The 17,407-nt window shown below is 46.2% G+C and overlaps 3 protein-coding genes across 3 annotated transcripts; 1 reads left to right on the forward strand and 2 right to left on the reverse strand.

Annotated features, from left to right (window-relative positions):
* Window positions 1-1,758, forward strand: LOC117849133 (uncharacterized). Its single transcript, XM_072292385.1, has 5 exons — window positions 1-112; window positions 200-268; window positions 346-942; window positions 1,387-1,445; window positions 1,540-1,758. The coding sequence occupies exons 1-5, from the start codon at window positions 1-3 to the stop codon at window positions 1,756-1,758; spliced, it is 1,056 nt and encodes a 351-aa protein (XP_072148486.1).
* A 3,811-nt stretch (window positions 1,759-5,569) lies between these two features.
* LOC117849621 (protein PALE CRESS, chloroplastic) lies at window positions 5,570-9,470 on the reverse strand. The gene is made up of 7 exons (XM_034731236.2): window positions 9,234-9,470; window positions 9,044-9,120; window positions 8,099-8,293; window positions 7,358-7,444; window positions 6,939-6,989; window positions 6,610-6,789; window positions 5,570-6,096 (listed from the first exon to the last, which is right to left on the reverse strand). The coding sequence occupies exons 1-7, from the start codon at window positions 9,388-9,390 to the stop codon at window positions 5,863-5,865; spliced, it is 981 nt and encodes a 326-aa protein (XP_034587127.1). The 5' UTR covers window positions 9,391-9,470; the 3' UTR covers window positions 5,570-5,862.
* A 442-nt stretch (window positions 9,471-9,912) lies between these two features.
* On the reverse strand, window positions 9,913-14,589 carry LOC117849622 (uncharacterized protein At5g19025). Its single transcript, XM_034731237.2, has 2 exons — window positions 13,590-14,589; window positions 9,913-10,418 (listed from the first exon to the last, which is right to left on the reverse strand). The coding sequence occupies exons 1-2, from the start codon at window positions 14,333-14,335 to the stop codon at window positions 10,379-10,381; spliced, it is 786 nt and encodes a 261-aa protein (XP_034587128.1). The 5' UTR covers window positions 14,336-14,589; the 3' UTR covers window positions 9,913-10,378.
* Between the last annotated feature and the right edge of the window lie 2,818 nt (window positions 14,590-17,407).

Below are 17,407 nucleotides of genomic sequence, written 5' to 3' on the forward strand. Positions count from 1 at the left end.
ATGGCCAGTTCGTTTGCTAGCTTTGATCTAAACGTCCCTGTAGTAGAAGATGACAATGGCAATGCAACCTTCGATCTCAACGAGCCTGTACTGGAGGATGTCAACGACAACGGTAAGTTTCCTTCTGCATATGATATGATTTGATGGGATTCCATCTCCACGGCATATGATTTCATATCATCATTTACTTTTTTGACAGGAATCGATTTGAACTTGCCTCTAGACGAATATGGCGCGGTTAATTTTGATTTTCTAGAAAACATTGCTGGTAAGAATTTTTTGTTGCAACAAGCATTTCATATCCTTGGTTCCTTGCTGTTTTTTAATGTGTTCTTTTACAACTAGAACATGCTCCCGTTCAAGGGAACCAACGGAGGAAAGACATGCCCGAAGAAGTCAGAAAACAAGTTTTCCAAGCTTTGTTGACAAGAAGCAAGAATGGAGGACTAGGCAAGAATGATACGACAGATGTTGCTGCTCAGTTTGGTCTACACATTCGTGCAGTTCAGCGCCTGTGGAAGAAAGGTAAAATACCACTTGCAAATAACATTCCGGTTGACCTTGGTAGTCGAAAGAAGGGTAGAGTTGGTCGTAAGGCATCTCCTGTTGATTTGGAACAATTGCGTAGCATTCCTCTCAAGGAAAGAATGACCATAGAAGATGTTTGCACCAAACTTAACATGAGCAAATGGACAATACAAAGGCATTTGAAAAAAGGTTTGCTTAGGCGCCACTCTAGTAGCATCAAACCATATCTCACGCAAGCTAACAAGAAGGCTAGATTAAAGTGGTGTGTTGACATGGTTATGAGGGATTTGCTAGCTGATCCAAGGTTTAAGGATTTGTATGACTATGTGTTCATTGATGAAAAATGGTTCTACCTCTATCAAAAATCTGAAAAATATTATTTGCTACCCGACGAAGATGATCCCCATCGGACTTGTAAGAACAAGAACTACATCCCTAGGCTTATGTTCTTGTGTGTTGTTGCTCGGCCAAGGTTTAGGGATGGGAATTGTATTTTTGATGGTAGGATTGGTTGTTTTCCACTTGTTCGATATGAACCGGCTATGAGAGGTAATGAGAGAACCGGCCGTGTCCGTGGAGACTTGGTTATGAAGCCCATAGCTTCGATTACTAGAGAAGTGATTAGAGATTTCATGATCAACCAAGTGTTGCCTGCCATTCGAACCAAATGGCCAAGAGAAGATGTGGGCAAACCAATCTACATTCAACAAGATAATGCACCTACCCATTTGAAATTGGATGATCCGGATTTTTGTGAGGCAGCTAAGCAAGAAGGATTCGATATTCGCCTAGTTTGTCAACCACCCAATTCTCCATATTTCAACATTCTTGACTTGGGTTTTTTTCGTGCTATTCAAGCAATTCAATACAAGAAGAATGCAAAAACAATAGAAGAGCTAGTTCCAGCAGTGCAAGAGGTAATTTGATCAAATTGTTCACACATGTTTCATTGTTTCATCAACTACAAATTTGCTCATCCATTCATTCATTTGTTGCACACTTGTTTTGTAGGCATTTCTAGATTACTCGGCAAAGAAAGCTAATCGAATGTTTGTAACACTACAAAGTGTTTACATTGAAGCTATGAAGGTGAAGGGATGCAATAAGTTCAAGATTCCTCACATGAACAAAAATACACTAGAAAGAGAAGATCGGCTGCCAACTTCTATCCCTTGTGAACCATCTTTGCTTCACGAAGCCGAGGCTACTCTTGCTGCACCAAACAATTAGAATGATGCTAGTTAGCTTAAGTAGTAGAGACATCCTTGTAAAAGTTAATGAGAACTCAAGCTTGTTATCTTACTGATGCTTTGGCGTCATCCTTCGCGGCTGCTAGCTTCTCGTCGAGCATCTTGATCACGTGTGCAGGTACCTCGATAGAATTTCCATGCATCACGACATTGTTGGGATCGGGAATGAAAATCTCGCAGTCGAACTCGTCGAGGCCGTAAAGCATGGCGCCGAGTTCGTACTCCATGTGGACGAGACCGCAGCGAGAACACGGCCAAAACACCGAGTGCGCACGATTCCATGCTTCGCGGTCCTCATGGACGAGATGACAGCGACCACATGTAAAAGCGCCCGGCGGCAAGGAATCCGGCACCATCTCGGAGTCCGGCGCGAGCTCCTGCAACTCCGGCGTGATGGAGTCCAGCACCATCTCCTGCGACACGGCGATGGAGTCTGGCACGAAGGACTCCAGCAGTGAGTCTGGGACGATCTCCATGGCAAGAGAGAGCTTCATGGTGGAATCTGGCGCCACCTCCTCGGACACGACGGAGTCCAGCGCCATCTCCTGCGGCACGACGGAGCGGACCGGCGAGCGTGAGTGGCGCGGCGAGCGGACCGGCGAGCGCGAGCAGCGAGCAGCGAGCGGCGCGGCTAGCGGCGCGGCGAGCGGCGAGCATGAGCGGCGCAGCGAGCAGCGAGGCGAGCGCGAGCGGACCGGCGAGCGCGAGCGGCGCGGCGAGCGGACCGGCGAGCGCGATGAAGCCATGCGCGCGACGAGCGGACCGGCGAGCGCGAGCAGCGAGCGGCGCGGCGAGCGGCGCAGCGAGCAGCGAGGCGAGTTGGGGCCAAGCACGAGCGGCGCAGCGTGCAGCGATGCGAGCTGGTACTCGAGCGGCGCGCGGTTTTAAGACGCAGACGACCACACGAGAGGGCGAGCGTCGCACGCGCGGCGTGAATCGAGGCGAGCGTCCCACGCGCGGCGCTGAGTAACTGCACGCAGAGATCGATGAGCCAGGGGCAAACAAGTCCAGGGGAGGCGCTGCGGCGCTACAACGACGTTTTATCCGCAAACTGCGTGAGGAGCCAGGACGTCGTTTTATTTGTATACGGAGGGAGTATATGTTCTACATTAATGATGATCTCCGTGGCATAAAGAATGGTGCAAGTTTAATTATAGCCTCCAATTAAACCACATGGCCAAATACCCCTAGAATCATCATTTAATTGTCACGAAAAGTGTTGTAACATTGTAAGAGAGCAATGGGATTTTGCTTTAGCAATATTTGCTCAAAAATAAACTTGTCGTTACAATACACGAGATTGACAAAACTTCTTCAACCTATGTTATCAGCTCACCCCAGCTCATTGATAGAATAACGGTGTTTGTATTACACTATCACTTGGAGAACCTCACGGTGTTGTCGTTCTCGTTCAAACCTTCCAGATGTCTCCCATATCTAGCTTCTTCTGAGTTACCATCAACTTCATTGGTTTTTTGCCAACATGTGTACGAGTTGCACAAATTGAGATCCGATCCCTCTAAACCCATCCCGCACTCCCGACTTCAAACTCATGTAGTAGCTTGCAGCATCTCTGTTACTCCCTCCATTCCAAATTATAAGTCATTCCAAGAATCTTGGAGAGTCAAAGCATCTCAAGTTTGACCAAAATTATATGATAATATAATAATATTTATGATGTCAACTAAGTATCATTAGATTCTTCATCATTTATATTTTTATAGTATCCCTATTTGATGTCATAAATCTTTATAATTTTCTCTATAATTTTGGTCAAACTTGAGATGCTTTGACTCTCCAAGATTCTTGGAATGACTTATAATTTGGAATGGAGGGAGTATTATTTTTTTCTTTTTGTGTTTTGGTCTCTAAGGCCAAAACGATTCTGTGATATAATTGCCTGGGCGGTAGTTCAAGCATTCCACCATCGGGTACAGGAGGCACATCGTTTGAATTGATGTCTCTTTACTTTCCCAACCTACAGTTGTTCAGAACATACACGACTCCATTACTCCAGGTACTTATATAAGTTTGATGTCTCTTTACTTTCAGTTAATTAATGTTCAGTGGTTTGGTCTTTTGCATGTGCAGTCTTGACAGTTAGAAACTCTGGACTCACCTTCCCTGCACTTTGATTCTGCGTGTCGAACGCAGTAGTGCTTGCTGGCTTGCAGCTTCACCTGGTTCAAGCTGAACTTGCCTCTTTGGCCCCTGAAGTAGACACTGCCACTTCATTCCATCTAGTTGAGTTCACGCTTCAAATGCACGTAGTGGAGATCGAACTGGAGTTGGACCATCCAGGGGCTGATTGTCTTCTATTGACACTGCAAATATAAATCGTTATATATCTATACATAATCAAATGTACATTGGTGTCGAAGCAGATGACATGGCTCTACCCAGAACTTCACCCTGACGGAGGTGCTCAGTATTATGGGAAGTCAGTGGCTTCTAGATCCTACACAAAGAGCACAATCATTGAAATCGTGCTCCTCAGGGGGTGTTTGGGAGGGGGGGGCTAAACCATTTTAGCTAGATTTTAGCCCTCTCCTTCAAACACCAGGGCTAAAATGGAGGGGCTAAACTTTAGGCCCCCATAATCCATTAGCCCCTCCAAGGGGTGCTGAAATGGGCTAAAGGAGGCTAAAAGTGGTCCCCTAGATCAATTTCCACCCCCTACCCCCTCCCCTCTCTCTCCTCCCCGCACGCTCCGCCCGGCCCCACCTCGTCTCGCCCGGCCCCGCCTCGCCTTGCCAGCCCCGCCACCGCTGCCGCCACCTCCGCCTCACCTTGCCGGCCCCGCCACCGCCGCCTCCCCTCCGCCGGCCTCCCCTCCGCTGGCTCTCACCGCCACCGTCGGGCTCCCCTCCGCCGGCCTCCTCTCCGCCGGGTCCCGCCGCCTCCGCCTCCGCCACCGCTCCCCTCCGCGCCGGCTGACCCTGCGACGCACGGGCCGCCGACCGACCCCGCTGCTGGTGGGGTGGCGCGCCTGCGGCAGTGGTCCTGGCGGAGGTGACCTAGCCACAGCTGATGGCCTCGCCGCCGCCGCCATTGCCCCCCTCCCCGCGAGCCTCTGGAGCTGGATCCGTCGCCCAAGGAGCCAGCCGCGGCACCGTCGCGCAAGGATGGGCCGAGGATGGAGGAGGGGCAAGAATGGCTGCGGCCGGAGGAGGAGCGGATGGCAGGTGGCGCTCGATTCCAGCGATGGTGGTGCTCGACGCTAGTTCTGCTCTGATTCCGTGCGAGTTGAGAAGTAAGAAGTAGAGGAAGGGTAAAGGAGAGAGGTAAACGAGGGGTAAAAGAGTCTTTTGGCAACCAAAGTGCTAAAGTTTAGCCCCTCACCCAAACACCCTGGGTGCTAAACTTTAGCCCTAACATTTGAGAGACCCCCCCTCCCAAACAGGGTCTCGGTCCTCACCATTTCAGACAGGATGCCAGCTGAGCAGTGAATTCACTTTGACGTATACTCTGCAGCTTCTCCTGCTACTTCAACATTTTTGCAACGAATTCCGGGGTCATATCCATGCTGCTCTCATGTTTCTTGAAGTCATCTCTCCCGTTACCATTTTATCCTGTAAGGCCAAAAGCAAAAGGAAACTGTCCTATGCTCCTATATATGCCTGTGCAATAGTGCTGCACCATCAGCTCTAGTGAGCACATGAAGTACAGCCCAAAAATATGCAAAACTTCAGGTACTTTTACATGTTTTTGTGACACTGCATTGGTTTTCTTTCTTTTTTTTGGCATGCGATGTTAAACTGGAAGTTACTTCCAACGGGAGACCCTGCCACTTCACATCTAGTTGATGTTCAAACTTCAAAAGTGAGTGTAGTGGAGTTCGACAATCCAGGTGCAGATTATTAACAGTACCAGTACAAACATACATCATCATATACCTCTACACATACAAATATACACTAGTGCCGGAGCAGATGCTCTCTACCCAGAACTGTTAATGGTGTCTAACTAGCTGAAAAAAGAATTCAGCCTGAAGGAGGTGCTCTAATTGTTGAGTCTTATGTGAAGTTAATGGTTTCTAGCTTCCATGCAGAGGGCATAATTGTTCGATTGTGCTTCTGAATCCTCACCATTTTAGGGAGGATGCCAGATCCTGGAGAGATTCCACTTGCCGTATAGTCTGCATCTTCTCCTGCTGCTTCAACATGTTTGCAACAGATTCCGGATCATATCCAGTTTGTAGCTTATTCTTTTCTTGCTCAGCTTGAACCTCTTTAAGTAGCTCATCGACTTCCCTGACAAAATCTACCCTTAGAAGAAGATCATCATCCTGAGGTGGCAGCTCAATTCGTCCTTCATGCTGACATAAATAAAAGGAAATAATATAGAAAACAAAACATTCAGGATGTTTGTGTAGCATCTGAGGACCAATATGACATAGAAAAGTAACTCAGAAGGAAGCAATATATCCAGAACCAAACTATACTGAAATGGAGATATTGATTTTATTTAGACTCAGCTAATTTTGTACAGTGGATATGACAATATTTTATATATTGATAATCATAATTTCATGTATGCTTTGCTTCAAAATGAAATTGTGTTGCTTTTTATGTCAATGATTCCAAAACTTGAAATAGAAAAAACTAAGAGATTCTGCATAATAAAGGGCTCAACAATAAATAGTTTTAAGTATGATATAGGTGGCTTATATTTTTTATTTCAGCAGAAGTACAAAATGCGGGAGCAATGGCTAAGAGCATTAAAGTTGTCAGTGCCTCTTCAATAAATTTGGTGCGCTCAAGTCTTGACAAATCTATAACTGAAAGCCTTGTGAAGACATGGAAAGATCATGTGTACTGAAATAACATACCTTCTCCATGTTGAAACTAGCAGGAAAGACCACAGTGAATGGATCCTCTCTTGGAAAAACTTCAAGCATGCGCTTTCTACATTTCTTTAACCACTTATCATCATCACCTCCATCATGAAGATTAAGAAGCTCATTGAGTAATCTCATGGCAGGAGTTGCTTCACTCTTTAGAATCTCTGCCTACATTCAGATTTGTGATTTCCGATTAGCTCATAAGTCATAACACACCAACAAGAGAATTGGAAGAAAAGATGGAATATCCCAATACCCAACGTATATGGCACAGAATCATCTAACTATGATTGAAGGTACAGCTGTGTCACACTTACCTCTACCCTTCTATATAAGAGATCAAGGCTTCTGATGGCATCCCGCTCATCCTGCAGGTAGAACAGAATGTGAAATATCCAAAAAGTAGAATCTATTATTAACTTACGAGAAAAGGAACATCTTAGATATCTTTCTATTATGCTGAGAAATTAGGAAAGCATCAAGGTAAACTGGTGAACAAATAAAAGTGGTAAGGAAATGAAGTAACACTGTTTACAGACTAAAATATTTAGTACTATGGTAATGCTATATAGCAATATAAATGAGTGACAACAAAATGGGATTTTAAGAGCTCCCAGCAAATATTCGTATTTAAGAAAATCTTTTAAAGTCCAAACTGTAAGAACTTGACCTTTAGTAAGGATAAACAATCCATAAAATCATATAGCTCACGATTCAAAAGAGAAATTTTACATACATCACGCCGAGCAACATCAAGTCGATTCCAAATGACCATAAGAACAAGTTCAGTAAGGTCTCCTCTTTCAGCAGCCTTCTCAATTTCCTGCACATGAGTATAGTAGCAGTTCATCAATAAAATAAACTTTTCTGGAAATGAATTTTTAGAAAACAGTGTCATAGGAAGCAAAACGCATGTTCAGGGAATACTAACTGTAAATTTCATTTCCGTGGTTCTTTTAATTAGTATAAGGGAATCATGTAACAATACATTGATGCTCACACTTTGGAGTCAACTTTTGGTAAGTCGGATGGTAAATACATTGATAAGTGAAAGTAGCACAGTTCTATGTATTGTTGTGGATGCATTTAGGTGACAGCTACTAAGGAGAATAGATCTTATGAGGCTGGAGCACGGTGCTTGGTGTAGGAATCTGTTGAGTTGCAAACTTGTAATGGGTAATCGTTAAGACTTGAGCTCGTGACATCCTATGTGCCCTTTAGAACAATAGTTTTCAATTTCATAAGTGTTGTCTAGGTCACTGAAACGCCCAAGAAGTCAAGAGAGCAATATTGTTTGGCGACATTTGTCTCACACTGTTCCAGTATTGTGCTATTCACTAACAGTGACTACTGCCCATAATTCACCAAAACCACAGTTAGCTGATGTACCATAAAGATAAAGGGAGGGAAACACAGAATAGCAAATTGGGGGAATTATTTTGCATCTTGAAGAAAGCAAAATGAGGTGTTAGGTTACCTCCTCAACATCTTCACCAGCTCTTATGAAACTTGAAACTAAAATCCTAGCTTTGCGAACTTCTTCCTGTGGGTAAGCTTTCAGGCGCATGCCTATTTCTTGGTATTCACTTGTTATTCTTTCCTCCTCTGCCTCCTCTTTCTGCCGATATGCATGCCATTCCTTAGTCCTTTCCCGCTGACGGGCTTGCCACTCCTGCATGTGGAAGTATATGTGATATCCGGTTGCAGGAAAATAGTTGTTTTTGATATTTGGTCAAATCATGGATACCATCAGTCAACTCATATAAACATAACAGATGAATGAAATTTGACAGAGTGATGCTGTTTAATGAGAATGCATACATCTTACAGATAAAATACATATTATCTTTGAGGAAATAAACAGTTTTCATACATCACAGTACGGGTACTGCTTCCAACATACAGGTCACAGTGAATGGAGATGGATGGCACTGATAGCTATGAAGCTATTATTGCAACTCAACACAGAGTGAGCAATATGTGAGGAAGACCTGTGCTGATAATAGATTGGTTCTACAGGCTAAAATTTGATGGCAGAAGAACCATCGACGATGCACATTTGGTATACCTATCGAAGACAATTGTGATTTTAGTTGTCTGCTAAAGAACAATACTGAGTACTGAGATAATAACAGCTACATAGAACTTCTGGTGGTATCAGGAAAATTGCAGCTCCAGTGGATTGCCCATCATCCCATGTATCTAAAGACGAGGAAAAACAAAAGTCATCTCTATTTATCCAAAAAGGGAATGTTTCTAACACTAGTAGCATATGGTCCATGTCACATTTTCCGGTTTACAGCATGCTTGTCGATCCTACCACCAATTCACCATAACGAGATGGGATTAAGCTCGCACATCACTCGCTCGATGAAATACCTCAGCAAACTAACCACGAAATCACCCACACACGCGCACATACCTCGTCGTAGAACTCGGGCGGCATCCCCTCCAGCTCGGCCTCCTCGGCAGCAGCAGCCCCCTTGGTCTTCTCCACAGCTGCAGCAGACGAGGCGATTAGTAGTCACCACTCACCAAGGCCCCCGACGCGAGCCAAGTGCAGAGGGGCGGGCCGCGCCCGCCAAGTACAGCAGTACAAGCAGCAGCCGAACCTGATATGGGGAAGAGGGACCTCGCGGGGCGGAGAGGGCTCAGGCGCAACGGAATGGGGCTCCGCCGGCCGGGGACGTGGGGACCGGCGGAGAGGAGTAAGGGCGAGGCCGGCCTCGGCCGGAGAGAGGTGGGCAGCGCGGGCGCCATGGCCGCCATATCGCGCGAGCACGGCCGACGAGTCAGCACTGAGCAGAGGGGGTTTTGGGTCGACACAGGATTTTGCGTAGGCGAGCCAGCCGGCATTGCAGTGATGTAAGGTTCAAAATTACCGGCAGCTCTATCCAAATGATCAACTCCCACACAGAAACGGCCGTGAGTGACTTTGGGCTGGGGCCGTATGTTTGGAAGCAACCTTTTCCCCTGCCAAATCTTCTTTACCAAGGTCACTTTGGTAACCCACGGCCCACGGGGCGTGACCGACAAATGGGTTGGATAAACAACATTAGTAATAAAAGAAATGTTTTTTTAAAAAAGTAATAAAAGAAATGAAATAAGGTTTCACGTGGCAAAGCAATCGTACAGGGCGAAATTCGCGCTGAATCTGACCAATGCTACCATAATTTAGAACATCAAACACCAAAGGATTCGCAAACCCAGTGTTAACACGACTAAAGGGGGATTATTGCTTGCCTACACTGATTCAAGGCATAAGAAATGTTTAAGGTACTGGCGAAACAATGAAACATAACCTTGGCAACAAGTATATTGCAATACTTCCACAGATATATCAGAAATTAGCATCAGAGTACCTTTTTCCAATAAAAGAAGCTGTCGTCGAACTTATTTAATCACAACATGGGGCATATAATATGTTGTCCAAGCCTTTAGGCTTTAGGGAAATCAACAATGCCCAACCACATGGATCCCTTGCATCCTGTGTGATAAAAAGAAAGGCAAAATGGGGCCAACGGGAGAAGCATGACAAGCACGTCGCCAATGTTTATGCTTTATTGTCCTTTAACAGTTCTTTATTCTTGCATCGTTTGTCTTGTATCAGTATATCTGTTGGGGTTCAGCGAACCCCGTGTAACAATACAATCATGGGGCAACCACTTGTAATTGATGTATCTTTAACCAGAAGTATTATTCAACAACACGGCAGTCTAAGGTAACAGCATTGCCATGGGTGCTACCAGACTTATGTTCACCTCACCCCTCGGTCATGGAACGGACCTTGCGTACCCCTGCAACAATTACAATTCAAAAACAAGAAACAAACAACCAATTAGTAGTTTGGCAAAACGAAAAAATATAACGTGTATATTTGTATCATGCATATGTCAAGATTAACACAGCAAGCAAAGGGCAATAAGTGATTACAAAGAAATAACTCTCATAACATTACTGAAAAAGTACAACATTATGCTCAAATCAATTTCCCAAAAAAAAACTAGCAACTTTTGTGTAGAAATATAATATCGATGGAACAGATTAAAACATAAAGACACAATTTCTATTGTCCAGTACAAATAAAAAGAACTATACTACAGCAATCAATTTTCTGAAGGTAGCCAAATTTCCTACTTTCCTGTATAACTTTAGCATCCGAGAAGCAACAAGACAAAACAGAAACTACTAATATACATGGATAAATATACACAAATGTAAGACAAACTGTAACATAATGTTTCATCAGGTAGCGCAAAGGGAAAGCATGAACAAGCAACTTCAAAAACATACTAGGAATGGAAAAAATATATACATCATTTTAGCAAATGGTTTCTTTCTAGAAGCTAAGATGTACACAGTAACACCCAATCATGTGATTTATCTATATATCGCTGTCAACCCACGTTTGTGCGTGTACAAAAGCATCATCAAACAAAGCACTGATATATTTATTCTAATGAAAGGAGTGATTTACGAATCAAATCCAACCAATACAGGACTCAGAAAACATGACCACACCAGTAGATGTCCATAACCTAACTAAACGCCTACTCCCTCCGTTCCAAATTACAAGTCACTCCAACTTTCTTGGAGAGTCAAAGCATCTCAAGTTTGACCAAATTTATACAATGAAGTGCTAACATTCATGATACCAAATAAATACCATTAGTTTCTTCATTAAATATATTTTCATAGTATATCTATTCGGTGCCATAGACCTTTGTGACCCTCTCTATAATTTTGACCAAACATAAAATGGTTTGACTCTCCAAGAAAGTTGAAATGACTTATAATTTGGAACGGAGGGAGTACAAAGTTTTAACTGAACTAGGCTGTCAGAATCAGTCAACATAGAAGAAATGAAGAATGCATTCCTCTACAGCAAGAGATCCGACAACAATTGAATATCAGAATAAATTTATCAGGAAACAATGACATACCACCTCTATTCTATTAATATCCAGAAGTTTAAAAGATGCTTTTAAATGTAGAACTTTGCCAAAATGACAATATGGAAATAATCTTTAAAGATCAAGAAATCCAAGTCAAACAAAATAGTAAGCCTTCTCATAGAGGAAAAGGTACTATGCAGAGTTTAGTTAACCAAAAATGATCTTATAAACAGTTTGTCTCTCTATAAGCCCAAACACCAAAAAAAGGTACATATTTCAAGCCATGAAGAAAAAATAAGAAGAATTATAGGCCAAGACAACTTAAACGCACATGAAACACAGACAATCTCAGCAAAAATGCAAGAAACTGTACAATCAAGCATATCTAATATAGGAAAATGATATACCAAATCACCACACCTCCTGTTAAAAAAAAAGATAATAGCACAACTTTTACCAATATAACTTCATTTTCCCAGCCCAATTCAAGAGAAGAAACACAACAGTTTAAATGTGAACTGAAAGAATCCAAGTTTCCTTATTGGTAACTAGAATAATTTTTAATTTTACGGTTTACTCGACAACAGTAAGAAGTGCTAAAATTTGTGCCACTATGAGCAAAATGTAAGAGATTTGTTGACCTCAGGTCTGGCAAAGTTTCCTTGGGGTAGTAGATAAGTGTCTGGTTCACAGGGCCAGTTTAGTCATGCCAAAACAGATTTCCAAATCAGGTCCCACACATTACAGAAACTAAAAGGCCTTGCAGATGCAAACCATGGATGCTGTCCAATAATTGAGTTTGATGAGATGACAAAGTGTTGATGTCAAATCCCCACACCCAGCATATCGATGCTATGCATATCATACTGTAGTGGCATGTCCAGGTATTCATTTCTACAATTTCTAGCCCCATGAACATATTGGTCTAATTGAGAACCAATTAGCACAATTCCAAGATGCTCTCATAACGAATCAATTTTCTCGTGCACAATACAGAAAATGCTCACTTCCAGGTAACTTGCAGCACCTCAGAAATCCTACCGAAGTGACTTCTTCCTATGCATGATCGAAATATAAAATAACCATGTTGCAAACTCCAACTGGTTACAAGGTCCACAAATGAGGTTACGTTTCTATGTTACAGATGAGGTTCAAGCTTCTCAAACAGAAGTAAAGAACCTCCCAAAATGTCTTTTAGACTTTAGGGACCCTTAACCTTATGTTTTATATCAGCTAAAAACATCAAAGATAATCAAATTAGACATCACCCAAGGTCATTTGTGTCAAGAATGACAACCTCCTTCAACAGCAAAATCAATTCATGTGGAATAATTAGTAGTGCGCTACAATTGAAAAGGCTATTCCGTGAGAACAATAAACCTATCGAGAGACCAACTAGAACATGGAGGTGGCTCAAAACATCATTGACATACCCACCAACTTAGAAAGTTATCTGGATTTCTATTCCACGTCTATGTCAAATAAGCTTAGTCGCTTTGACAACTTTGGCATCCATTTGGCTAGGTGCCTAACTTCTGGCAATAGACCAGTCACATCCGAAGACTAATTCATTTTCTTGCAAACTCATGACAAACAAGATGTTAGCCCTACAAGCTATGGTACAAACAGCTGAGAGAATCACGGAATGAACAGAAGTCAACTAAATTCAGAAAATGAAGCTGACTAGACTAAAATTCCCACCACCATCATGAGACAAACAAACAGGGTACATTCTAGAGCATGCTTCCTAGATGAGTCAGAACTAGACACAGTCCACACAATACGGTTACCTATTTGCATACAGAAATGTATCATGATTCATCAAAATGGGAGATTAACAGATTAACAGGGCATAATATCTCAAAAATGGAGAGAACAATCAACGAGATGACCAAAAATTAACAACATAACTGACACCACTGCGCTAGAACAGGGAAATGGCATGGGTAACTAACATGTCAGAGAACCGTTAAATTCTAGTTACCATGGAAATCGCAAGACTAAGTTTAGCCGTGGACCGAAGTAATCTGGTAGAATTTGCAAAGTAATGAGACGTGGTCAACGAGCACTCACTTCTTGTTGCGCCGCTTGCTCTTGGGAACGCCCCATCCCTCGAGCTTAGCGACAGGGCAGCCACACCGGTTGCGAAAGAGCAGCACGGCGCGGCCGTTGGGCGGAGCCATCCTGCGGAGCTCGGCGCGGAGGCACTCGTAGTCCGGGTTGTTCCCGCCCTGGCCACCCTTCCACGGCAGCGCCTCGATCTCGCGCCACATGGCCGCGTCGGCGCCGCCGACGGTGCTCCCGGCGCCGGCGCGCACGGCCTCCTCGGTCTGGAGCTGGACGTCGAACTCGAGCGCCTTCCTGAGCCCCCGGCATCGCGGGTTGCGGCAGCGCCGGCGCGGGAGCCGGCGGCAGGAGAAGAACGCGGCGGCGGCGAGCACGGCCGCCGCCGCGAGGTAGGGGAGCGCGGCCGCGGCGTGGGCGAGCGCGGCGGCGACGGGGGGCGTGGCGAGCAGCGGGGAGAGCGAGCGCGCGACGTGCGCGAGCGAGGAGGCGAGCAGGAAGGAGAGCGAGAAGAGCACGAGCAGCAGGATGAGGAGATCGAGCGTCGCCGACGACGGCGTGTGCCTGCACGTCGTCCACGCCGACGGCGAGACGGAGACGTTGTGGTGCCCGTGGTTGTGGTGGTGGGCCCCGCCTCCGCCGGCCGAGGACCGGGAGGAGGACGCGGGGCGCATCGCCGCTGCTGCGGCGGCGGCTGCTGCTGCGGTGGAGGCGGCGGGGGCAGAGCGGTGAGGGGAGAGGAATGGCCGGAGCATGACGCGGCCGGCGTGGGGGGATTAATCGGTGTGCGGATTTGGGCGAATTAAATCGGCATCGGATTCGTTGCGTGCCTTGTTTATTGTGGTTTTCTCATTTCTGCATTCCGGAGCGGGGTTTTGCTGCTGCCGCTTGGACTTTCCCCTTTTTCCCCACTCCTCTTTTACTTAATCACGATTAGTCTACGGCATTAGCGGGACACGGCCGGCCGGCTGCCGATAATGCGATCGGGTCGGGGTATCGGGGAGGAGGGAAGCAAGCGTCGAGTGGAGGCGAGCTGGGAAGAGTGGGGTGGGTGGGTCATGGGTGGATCAGGATCCGTCACGCATCAAATCAACGGCAAAAGAAGAGGCGCACAATTTGTATTGAATGGGATGCGCAGATTTGACTTTGCTATGGGGTGTCATTCTAAATCGAAGCAACCTAATATTTTTTTAAAAAAATGTGGTCATTCGGAGAGAGCATGTGTCAGATCATCATTTGTATCGGGATCCGGTGTGCGTTTGATTTAATTTAAGAGCCACGTTTGATAAGTTTTGGCCATGGGAGAGGCTGGTCGCATCGAGCGCATATTTTTAAGGAAAATTGAGCAGGAAGATTGAGCGTGAATTCTCCGTTACAATCATGAAGATTAAGGTAGCGATGTGTGACATACTGTCATGTGTGCATTGTTTGCCCCGTCCCCGTTGTATCGTAGACAGCTATGGTTAAGTGAAGTACTAGAAACGTTATGTTTACATGTGTTTGGTTACATCCACTGCTTCTACCAATTTGTTTGTACCATATAATTTATTCTAATTAGTAGAATAATGTATTAAGTGTGATTGTCACGTCTTAGTATAATTCACCCAATCAAAAAAATTATTATTATTTTAAATTATTTTGTACATTTAATGATACAACCAACCACTTAAAAGGTAGCAATCGCTATCATTAGCACTCGTTAATTTTCTTTCCGGTACTTAGTACTCCTATTTTGGCAGCATTCAAGTCGGTGCCCTGGCGGCCTGCCCCTGTTTTGGCAGCACTCAAATCGGTGCCCTTGTTCACACTGTCACCAGCTTCGGTAACGTTCTCTTTAGCTTCACAAGGGTGGCAAATCTCTTTCCGAATCATACATAGGACTCACCGTTGGGCGTTGAGGATCGTGATGCTTCTTTTCGGCTGAAAACATGTTGACCCCAACGAGCATTTTCTTTAAGAAATGGGCCTAACGAGAGCCTACTAAATCGGGTGGGTTGAGTTGGATGCGGGCCGAAACTATGTGCTTCTCCATTAAGGCCACGGATCCGGCGGCCCATGACCGGCTTGGGCTGGAATGATGCAATGCCATGCAAGTAGGAACATATCCTCATCTGCGGAACGGCGGCGCCCCGATATGTAGGCCTACAGGCCGGATCTCCAGCCCAGGTACCTCAAACTCCCTCCTCTTCCTTCCTCTAATCTCCCCCAAATCTCGTGGATACAGGACCTACGAGCAGAGGTAGAAGGTGATAAGTTGATGGGAGAATGGTGCTTAGAACTATGCACCTGTTTGGCAGCACTCCACCTCATAAAAACCAGCTCCACTCCACCAGCTCCACACTTTCCCAGCTCCACTCCACCAACTCCAGAAAAATATGGAGCTGTTGTACGTGTTTGGCAGATTGTGACGCTCCGGCTCCAGAAATATGAAGATTTGGTGTGCATTGTCTATTATACCCTTGTGTCGTGGGACCCACGCGTCAATGTCTATTGGAGTTCTTCCCGCGGGCAAAGGCGCACCCCCTTACCTTCCATGCTCGATCCCGTGAATGGTGCCGGCGCCGCTGCCCCAAGCTACCACGTCCGCCGGAGCCTAGGCCACTAGCACCATCTTCCTGGCCCCTCCGTCGCCGTTCGTTTCCTGGCCCCTGAATGATTCCTTTCCGTTCCTCGAATTCGTTCCGTAGGTTCCCAAAAGCACAGCAGAATGATGGCGGGCACGTAGCTTGCAAGCAGAGAGCTGAAGACTCAAGTGAACCATCATGTAGCTACGTAGGTACACAAGAATCTACCTCAAATGCAATATCACCAAGTGTCATTGCGTTTATTCTGCTGATACTATGCACTGCTATGGACGGAGCGTCAGTCAAGCTAGCACATTAGCACAACTGAAACGAACTGAACAGCTACACGAACTCAGTCTTCAGGTTGTTGATGGTTGTTGAGTGATGCAGATTATTGGATGAAGACTGAGCTCGAACGAGGAGGAGCGGAGCCAGCGCTTCGCCGACACCGAGGACCGGTCCTGGCACTCGCACTCCCGGCAGGGCTCCGCCTCCACGCCCGCGTCCATCGGCTGCGACGTCGGCACCAGTGCTGGCGGCCCCGTGGCGCGGACTGCTGCAGCGGAACTGGCGGATGAAGGTCTTCCACCGTGGGCCGGCCACCAGCTCCGACCAGCTCCACGGAGGAAGCCGCCCACAGCGGCGCCCAGAAGCAGCCGCAGTAGTGGTGCTCGTGCTGGGAGAAGAAGGCGGCGTCCGCCTCGTCGAGGCCGCCCACCAAGACGGCGCCTCCTGCTCACCCCGCCGGCGGCGGAATCCAGCAGTCCGGTCGGCGGCGCGCCCCCCACGGAGGAGCTCCTGTTCGCCCGGCCGGCCTGTGCGCCGGCCGCGCCGCCGCCGCGGGGGAGCTCGCCCCCGGCCGGCCTCCGCCCCGGCCGCGCCGCCGCGGAGCTCGCGCCCCCGGCCGGACGCCCCCGCCGGCCTGCGCCCCATGGGAGAGGAAATGAAGATGTCGGAGGAGATAGAAAAATAAGAACCGAACTGGTAAATTGTGTAACCAGTGGCAATGGTGGGTAAATAATCCCAACTCCATGAGGAGATCTGAAAAGGAGGTTTTTGGAGCACCTCTTGAGGTACTCCATGAAAAACGTGGATCTACCCCCTGCTCCACCTTTTTCCTGGAGCCGGAGTTGCTGGAGCTAGACGCGTTTGGCTGCGAAATTTTCGGAGTTAGTGGAGTGGAGCAATTTTTTGTGGAGTGGAGTGCTCCCAAACAGCCTGTTCTGGTTCTGCAAAGTTCCAAGGATACAGCTCAGATTTTCA

Source organism: Setaria viridis, chromosome 3 (assembly GCF_005286985.2).
Source record: "Setaria viridis chromosome 3, Setaria_viridis_v4.0, whole genome shotgun sequence".
Taxonomy (NCBI): domain Eukaryota; kingdom Viridiplantae; phylum Streptophyta; class Magnoliopsida; order Poales; family Poaceae; genus Setaria; species Setaria viridis.